The sequence below is a fragment of the Mesitornis unicolor genome, unplaced genomic scaffold (genome assembly GCF_000695765.1).
Source record: "Mesitornis unicolor isolate BGI_N332 unplaced genomic scaffold, ASM69576v1 scaffold42945, whole genome shotgun sequence".
Taxonomy (NCBI): domain Eukaryota; kingdom Metazoa; phylum Chordata; class Aves; order Mesitornithiformes; family Mesitornithidae; genus Mesitornis; species Mesitornis unicolor.
In genome coordinates this window covers 239-9,188 of record NW_010188291.1, presented here as the reverse complement: position 1 = coordinate 9,188, position 8,950 = coordinate 239, and the positions used below count along the sequence as shown (strand labels likewise).

Genomic DNA, 8,950 nt, shown 5'->3' with positions numbered 1-8,950 from the left:
ATAATATAAATACTTTTATATGTGTATACATCAAATTCCAGGACATTCTCAATCCTGTTATGGTCAGTGTTGCAATGGTCCCTTCACAACCAAACTGTTTCTCAATACCTCTTCTTACAGAGTTGGCCAGCAGCACCTCTCACAAGACATGGAAAAATTTCTTCTGGCACACGACAGGTGCCAAGGTGAGTTACACACAAGTTTAAACTGAATTTACCAATTCACTGATGTCAAGACAGAAGTCTGAAAAGACCACAATCCATGAGGTTGTATTTTGTGCTCAGATTTAACAATATGCTTTCACAGAATTATCTTTTCAAGTAAACATTAATTTAAATAAAAAAATAGATTTCAAAAGTTAAATTTAAATACCTGGTAATTTGATAAAGCTCTCTACCAAATTCTCTCTGCAAGAAATTCCCTAAACCTCAATTTGCACGTGACCTCCAATCTCACAAAAGAAAAAACCACCACAACCAAAGCATTCTGTAAAACGTTTTATAACAAGGAAGTTGTTCCAGTTGTTATTTTTCTTCAAGTCTTAATTGTGAAATTTCCTCTTCTTCCGATTCCTCTTCCCTGCTGCAAAAGCTGCTTTTTCACTCATGATCTCCTGATACTTCTTTTTATTATATCTGAACAAAATAGATAATTTACTTTTCAGCATTGTAAACCAACATTCAGGAAAAGATACCATGGAACACACTTTACATCTGTGATTTGCCAAACTGAGTTCTCTCGTGTTTTCCGAGCCAGATTTCTTTGCTTTTCTACACTTATGCGCAGGTAAAAGGAAATCAACATTTGAATTAATGATAAAGGCAGGTAAATTTGTTCTGGAAGAAAATTTGATTGAAGAATCGTTAATTTTGGCATAACCAGGGAGCTGTTCATTGCATATGCAACCACATTTTGAACAGCTTGCTAAAACACTGGCACTGCTCACCAATTTCTAGAATACTATGGACAAATGATACCCATCTTTATACTGCCTTCTCAGCAAGCTCATGATAATCAACCTTACCCTACTCAAGACTGAAACTGAGATGAAATTAAGCAATGAGCAGGACACACTTACTGAACATGAGTTGCCAGCTCCCCTAATAAAGATTCGTGCGTACCTATACCAATTACCACAACAGATCACTGCACACTGAGCAGCAGGTGAGGCTTTTTAATGGCAAGACTGAAACCTGACAAATACCTGCGCTAATGCTAAAGTATCTGGTTAAAGCCCTTACATTAGCTACAACAGAAATTCACTGATCAAAATTCAAAGACGTTAATTGTTAAAAATGGCTTCTAATAAATACCTTGTAAGTCAGGTCAAACCAGAAAATAGTTAAGAGAAAGCTTTACTAACTTGCCTTCCCTACGTTAATAATTCATTTACAAGTCTGACATTACCTTATAATCCTAAATCATGACCTACTTCCAAGAAAATATGTCATTATGTGACAAAAGAAGTGCAGATTAACATCACTTAATAACCACTATCAAGATGGATCAACTAAGGGATCTACTCCAGGAATTGCAGTTTAGGCAAACATTAATTAATCCAATCATATTCTTCAAGTGAGACTTCCAGTGCACTTTTGATTCCTATATGATAGGTGGCAGACTGACGTGCTTATAAAATGAAATCCTATCAACTTTCATGGAATTACAATCAGCATTTCTATCAATTATGCCAAGAAAAAAAAGTCTTTAAACAAGAAAAAAAGAAGTGCATGCATAGGCATAAATCACTCACTCAGAGCCCTTGGTTTCTGGTGCAACCCTGTGCAGACACTTACTTCAGAAGTAAACCAGAACAGGGCTGACTGTTATCTCTTCAACACTGACATTATTTTAAGAGTGACTGCCAACAGCGATGACCCGAGTTGGATAAAGCCCTTTTATGAAGATAAAAACCATGCTGCCTCAATCTACTTATCTCCTGTCCCTTAGATCTTCTCAATGGCAGCGCTGCTCAGGTGCTAAAACAGACTAAAAAGTTTTCTTTCAAGTATAAAAGAAACCCCATTGTATAAGCTGAATAAAAACAAAAGAGTTAGAGTTAAAAATACTCCTCTCTTCTGTAGGATATCAGAATTACAAAACAAGTTTTTAAATACCTTCTAAACTCAGAATCTGCGAGCAGCTCTTCAACAATTGTTCTCTTTCTTTGTTTCTTAGGGATTCGGCTGTGGTAGAAGTCTATGGGAGAATCAACCACCGTCCCAACCTAGGAAACAGGAATGAACGCGTTCTTACTGCACAGCAAGATGTTGATTATTTTGCTCTTTTTTTTTAAGTCCTCATTGACAAGGGTAAAGACACCTACAAAGATCAGAATGCTCTTTTAACGAGGTGCAAAATACCAGAAGAATTAAGCAATGTTTTGCATGCAGTCGCTTTTTATCTCATTGTTCAGTGCACAGAGGAGGGCCTAAGCTTTAAGATGAGAGTTTTCAATGCTGGACTGCTGCATCCATACTTGTATTCATAAAGGAAATGCAGTTCTTAGCTTTTAAACATTTACCCAAGGAGCTAAAGAAACCCCTTATGCCCTTCTTAACTCTTTCCTATCTCTGTCATTGCAGTGTTTTTGCTAGCTGGCTGCAGAGCAGTTAATCCAGCTCTAATACAAGGGCTTCACCCTGGAATGCATCGCATTTTTCCCAACCAGCCAGTTCTGCTGACTCAGGTTGGTAGCGGAGACGTGTGGAGCACGTGTTTCACGTAGTGAAAACAGACCTGTGCAGATCTCATTATGTGGAACACTGACAAGTTTTTCTATACCCAGAAACTTCAACACATACAGTAAGACCAACCCTTTAGAGTGAAGGGGTGGTAATTTTGAGAAATGAAAACAATTTCCTCAACCATGCTAACTATTCAAACAGGCCTAAGTAGACAGAAGCCCATTTCTATAGTATCTGCAGTAGTTATTTTCTTTATGTGAACCATTCCCAAGCTGAGAGCCATAGCAGCAGCAATTTTGGCTGATCACAAAGCCAGCTGTCTCCATTCGAACTGTATTAGCTAGTACGAAAATAAATGCTAATTATTTTCTATGCACTTATTAAAAAAGGCCAATACTTGAAAAAAAATCAGTGAAAGTCTAGTTCTAGTGAAAATCTAGGGTTCGGAGTAAGGGTTACGTCAGATGTTTATTCAGTACTATGATCACCTGAAATTAAAAAAACCTCAGTGTACACACATATGTAATAGGGAGTTGAGCAGTTCCCAACTGCAGCCAATAATCGAAATACTTTAATTATTAAGCTATGAAATTAAATCAACACAGAAGCTATGTACAAAATAGAGGACAAGAATAGCTCTTCAAAACCTCTGCAGTACAATGCCGCCTTCTGCTGCACCCTTACCTGGAAGTACTTGGGTAGACCTTCTCTGTCGTTCTTCTTATAAAAATGCTTAGGGTCCAACGAAGCTCTCATCTTCAGAACTTTAAGGTCATTTTTCAGTTCACTTGTGATTTCTGGGGCTTTCATACCAAACCAACCATCACCCGTTGTTTTCTCTCGCTCTGCCTAGGATGCAATATTAAGAATAATAAATTTGCCTTCAGCAACCATGACAGGATAGAGCCAGGGACTCTCCCTTCCAGAAGATGCAAAAAGCATTTAGAACCTAACTGTACCTTTAAAACGTGGGGGTTTTTGGTTTGGTTTTTATTTTTAATGACCCTTATAATAAGAACATCATCAGCACTACAGTAACAACAGATTTGTAGCATCTGAGCACGTTATCTTTCACTTCAAAGGATGGCTTTTCGTGGGATGGCTCAAGGAAGACACCAAGTTGCAGTCCATCACTCCACTTCCAGTGAGGCCTGTTACATGCACACAGTCTCAGCACGGCCCCTCTACCAGGCTGTTTTGTCATTGGAGGCATTACCAGCTCTTCACTTACCCTGCGCTGTTTCTTCAGCTGGTGAAGCGATTCCCTGAAGGGTGGGACGCAGTCCTTTTTTTCAAAATCTGGAGTTATTATACTCTTCTGCAACAGCTGCAAGGTATTTTTTTCATGTTAGTCATCTCACTGATATAAACTTTACTGCTCTACTGTATTTACAGAACTTCCCAAAGGGATCATGCAGAATATAAGCAAGCATTATAATACAACTCTTGAGCTTCTTCAGGCCACCACAAAAATAGCAGGGACCTTCAAAACACAACCCTGGCCAACAACAGAAAGCAGTTGGCTCTGGAAGAAGCAAGATAGCAATTGTCCCAGAATAGAAGAGGGCTATCATGGGTGAGCCTGAGAGGACTGTCTCAGCAAAAAGAACACGCTCCCTTTATCTTAAGGGATATTTTTAAAATCAAACTCCTTCTGAAATAAAACTACTAATTCCGTATTAGGGCTAGGATATGTAGTTAGTGAAATTTAATCTTGCTATGGACTAAATATCTCAGCAGACCTTCTGCTCATAAACCCAAATGTAAATACACACATCGGCCAAAAAGAATGGAAGTTCTGAGCAAGCCATAAAACAGGATACTTCTTTAGAAACAAGTACACCAACCTTATTAAATTAACGTATTTGTGTTACTGCAGTAACTGCACGATTGTGAACACATTACCTGGTCCCTCTTCTTCTCCTTCGGTTGTTTAATTACACTCGAACTAGGCTTCTGCTGTTTTGCATCAAAACTAATATATAAACCTCCAAGCTTCTTGATATTCAAACCAGGGTCTATGCTGCTGGAAAGATGTAAACTAGAAGGGAAATAGTTAAGGATTAGAATACTGCAACAAGCATGCAGCTCGATCTTCTCCTGTCCTAGGAGAAAGATGAACATTAAAAAGAAATCTTCTTATTCTTCCCACTTTCTTTTGTGTTAACTCTAATACTGTATCGTTTTCTTAGGTATTACTGTCTTCTACAAAAATGAATTCTTAATTCACTTAAACCTTGCCAAAAGAACTCATGAAGAGCACCCCTCTTCTACACGTTGAGAAACTTGCTAACTGAAGAGAGAAACAAACCGAAACAAAACCAAAACCACAAAAGCACAAACGTGTGTGTGGCAAACAAATTGTCAACTCTCCGTGAAAAGTACGAAGTCAGACTTCATTGTAGGGACGTTTAAGTCCTTGTCTGTATAATTTTATATTTTTTATATTCTATTTTATATATTTTATCTATTATAAAATAGGTAAATTTTTAGAAACATTTCAAAGCTACCATGTTTCTTCACTACTTTGTTCAAGCAGCCAAAGGAGCACATCTGCAAACAACGTTTGATGGCTGACTTAAAAGGAGGCTTTTGATTTCAAGAATGCTTAACAACTATAAAGTACTAGGGAGAAATATGGTAATATCTGAAGAGGTATGACAGGTATTTATTACAGTTCGGATGCTTATTAATACAGGCCCTTCACAACTTTCTATTAAACTGTGACTAATCATCTACAATACCTTTATACCAAAAGCTTGGCTAAGTTCTTGTAAGACTTCTGGCCTACCAGAACGTTTTAAGAAGATTAAGACCTATTTATTTAACTAATAGAGTATTATGCTTTAAATATATGAAGCATACAAAGAGATTTTAGCAGGAGTTCAAGTTCAAGGGCTCAAGGGGTCCCATCCAACCTAAATTATTCTGTGATTCTCTGCTGAGCTGGTTTCACTTGAAGTGTCACCATCCCACAGCACAAGAACCCAAATCATAACAGCGTATGCAACTCTTCAGGATTAAGATTAATGAAAATTAATTAAAAGACCATGCTTTCATGATCTAATTAAGCAACATGTAAGGAATTTACTGGAATTTTTGTTATTTATATCCAAACTGAAAAAAGAAAAATAGATTTAAAAATAACAATTAAAAAAAAGTGTCACCCAAATAAGCAATTAAGTCAGCCTGCCCAGTTTAACTCAGTTTTGTATTTTTTAAGCTGAACATATACAAGGCCTCCAGATGGACAAATATTTCAGAGTTCTGTCCTGCTACACACAAAACTGAAAAAAACACCAACCCCACAAAACAAACACCAAACCTTGAATTTATGGACTGTATTTCTACTTTATAATCAGTGCAACCCAACTTCCCACACCAATATAACTTATTAACACAACTACTTCCTCATGTACTCCACATCAGAGAAGAGCCACAAGGATGGGGAGGGCTCTGGAGAACAAGCCTGATGAGGAGCGGCTGAGGGAACTGGGCTTGTTTAGCCTGGAGAAGAGAAGGCTGAGGGGAGACCTCATCACCACCTACAACTGCCTCAAGGGAGGTTGTGGAGAGGTGGGTGCTGGGCTCTTCTCCCAGGTGATGGGGGATAGAACAAGGGGAAACGGCACCAAGCTGTGCCAAGGGAGGTTCAGGTTAGAGCTAAGGAGGAAGTTCTTTACTGAGAGGGTCGTCAGAGGCTGGACCAGGCTGCCCAGGGAGGTGGTGGAGTCACCATCCCTGGATGTGTTTAAAGAGCAGGTAGATGAGGTACTTAAGGATATGGTTTAGGGGGTAGACAGGAACGGTTGGACGTGATGATCTCAGAGGGCTTTTCCAACCGAGCGATTCTGTGATTCAGCATCTAATGTGTGTATCCTATACATATGCTTGAATGAAATGCAGATTCTTTAGTTACTCCCAGAAAGATACTTACACATCGCTCTTATTTTTCAACAAATCGTCGTCTTCATCCTTCTCATCCTCATCTATCAGCTCCTCTTCAGCCTCTTCCAGGTCTGAGGGTTCTTCACCTTGTTCACTTCCTTCATGTCTACTTTCAGCATCACTATCTTGGTGTACCTGATCTAGGTAATACTTCTGGCTGGAACTCATGCCAGGCTCAGTGTCGATTACAAAAAGCCCTTCAGCATGCAGTGAACTGGTTTTTAAAGATCTGTGGAGGGAAGAAGGAGCCTCTTTATAACACAGGTTATCTTCAAGTGTATCTATGTCAGCCACATCACTATTTTCAGACTCATCACTTTCATCTCTGCTCACAAACAGAGCAACAGAACTGTTCTCACTGCTTGCTCTTTTGCTGCTGTGGGATGCAGATTCAGCGTCTTCTCCTGTTTGGTCTTCACCTCTGTCTACACCGATTTTAAGCGTCCTGCATCTTCCAACGCTGTCAGTTCTTTGTGCAACAGCTGTGTCCTTTTGCGGGCTGCTCGCTGCACTGGGTTGCTCATCTTTACTTAATTTATCAGCATGGGTGAAAGACTGCTGTGCATCTACCTCGCCATCTGCTCTGTTGCCTTCCAGAGTGTTTCCACTTTCCTTTGGTGTTACTTGCTCTTGGGATTCTGAAAATTGTTTTGCAGTGACACAATCAGTCAAAGAAAGATCCACATGCTTTAATTTCCACTCCTTCACAAGTATTTCACCGTGTTGTTCTTGTATTTGGCCACATGCTTCCTCTGAACCATCTACCCCAACAGTCTGTGTAATTTTAATTGCTTTTTTCCCAGGAGATTCAGTGTCACTTTGTTTAATTTTTGTGAGACTGCTGGGTGTCAAATAATTCAAGAACTCTTCTTTCATGTCTTTACTCGGAGTTGTATTGGCAGATTTGGAAGAACATTTGCTTTTAGGTGAACTGGGTTCCCGATTATCCTCAGTGACAGAGGAAGCATCTTCTGTGTCAGAGACAAGTTCTGCAGCAGGTCTAGAATCAGAAATTAACACTGGCTCAGGTTTAGCTGTTTCCTCCATTACATTCTCATCTTCTGAAACAATTACACTTTCTTTCTCAGTCTGCTTAGCGTTTTCTGCTTGTGATTTCATTTGCATGCTTCTAGTAATTCGTTTGGCAGCGATGGACGGTTCCACGTAGGAACTTAAGCTGCATGACTCTGCATCAGAAATATCTTCACTCTGGGCTTCATGAACTGTATCTGGTTTCAATTTCTTCTTGCTTTGCTTGCTTCTTGTAGTTCTAGTAACACTAGGCATCTGGGCACCAGAAACAGCAGAGGAGCAAGACTCAGCTTCAGAGACATCCTCTTCATCCAGAATCTTGTTTAACTTATTTAGAAAAGCTGTCCTGTCACGTCTTCTTCTGTTAGGAGAATCTGGTTGGCAAGGAACTACAATTTGTCGTCGCCTTGTTACTCTTACAAACAGAGGTGTCTGGAGACCAGACACAGCAGAGCAGTTTGATTCTGCTTCTGACACGTCCCCATCAGCTTGAGGTTCAGGGACCGACTGCGGTGAATCAACGGTTGCATTCTCATTTCTGGTAATTTGCATCTCTGAGCTATCACTGACATCTGACTTTGTTTCTGCATGTTCCACCTCTTCAGACTGAGATTCCTGAATTACCTCTGGCCTATGCATTGCTTTAGTTCTTCTTCTAGTCATCCTCATAGACACGGGAGTACTAATTTCAGCAGATGCCATCTAGAAAAGGAGTGGGGAAAAAAAGTGTGCTGTTGACAGATACGATAACCCCAGAAAAAGGATGCTATACGTATCACTAACAGCCTTTTCAAACAAACCTACTCAAGCTGACAACATATCACACGTCTCTGCGTAGCCTTATCTTTACAGAAAAAGAGTTAACAAACCATCCCTTGCTTATCTGTTTGTCTGCTGTCTTTTGGCCAAGGCAGTAGAAGAAAAACATATACTCATTCAGAAAAATAAACAACTATCTTCTGTCTAATTCTAAAAAGTTCTGGTAAGCTGTCATGGGAAGCAAATCCAGAAGTGATGCACCAAGACATCAGAAGATTTGCCCAACTATAAAACGTCAAAGCTTAGCAGCTAGCAGAATGTGCCCCAAAATTGTTTCTATAACCCATTTTAGCAGTTTTAGGAACAGACCGGCCTCACAGCAACCGCAGCACTAGGTACAATCTGCTGCTTTAATGATGCTTGTAAGTTACCTGGAGGACAATCAAAATTTTGGAAAGAAAGAACTCTGCAGCAGCAGGATCTTCCCGATGCTGGATCAACATCAACCATGCTAGCTAAGCAAT

The 8,950-nt window shown here is 39.6% G+C and overlaps 1 protein-coding gene across 1 annotated transcript; it reads right to left on the bottom strand.

Moving 5' to 3' along the window:
* Positions 1-541: 541 nt before the first annotated feature.
* DNTTIP2 (deoxynucleotidyltransferase, terminal, interacting protein 2) lies at positions 542-8,336 on the bottom strand. Its single transcript, XM_010185707.1, has 6 exons — positions 6,625-8,336; positions 4,593-4,728; positions 3,919-4,014; positions 3,372-3,536; positions 2,118-2,227; positions 542-635 (listed from the first exon to the last, which is right to left on the bottom strand). The coding sequence occupies exons 1-6, from the start codon at positions 8,334-8,336 to the stop codon at positions 542-544; spliced, it is 2,313 nt and encodes a 770-aa protein (XP_010184009.1).
* Positions 8,337-8,950: the final 614 nt, after the last annotated feature.

Coding starts and splice junctions, on each gene's coding strand:
- DNTTIP2 (XM_010185707.1), bottom strand. CDS start 8,336: ATGAGGATGACTAGAAGAAGAACTAAAGCAATGCATAGGCCAGAGGTA. Junction 3,537..3,918: donor AGCTGAAGAAACAGCGCAGG/GTAAGTGAAGAG, acceptor ATTGCATCCTAG/GCAGAGCGAGAGAAAACAAC. Junction 636..2,117: donor GCAGATTCTGAGTTTAGAAG/GTATTTAAAAAC, acceptor TATTTTGTTCAG/ATATAATAAAAAGAAGTATC.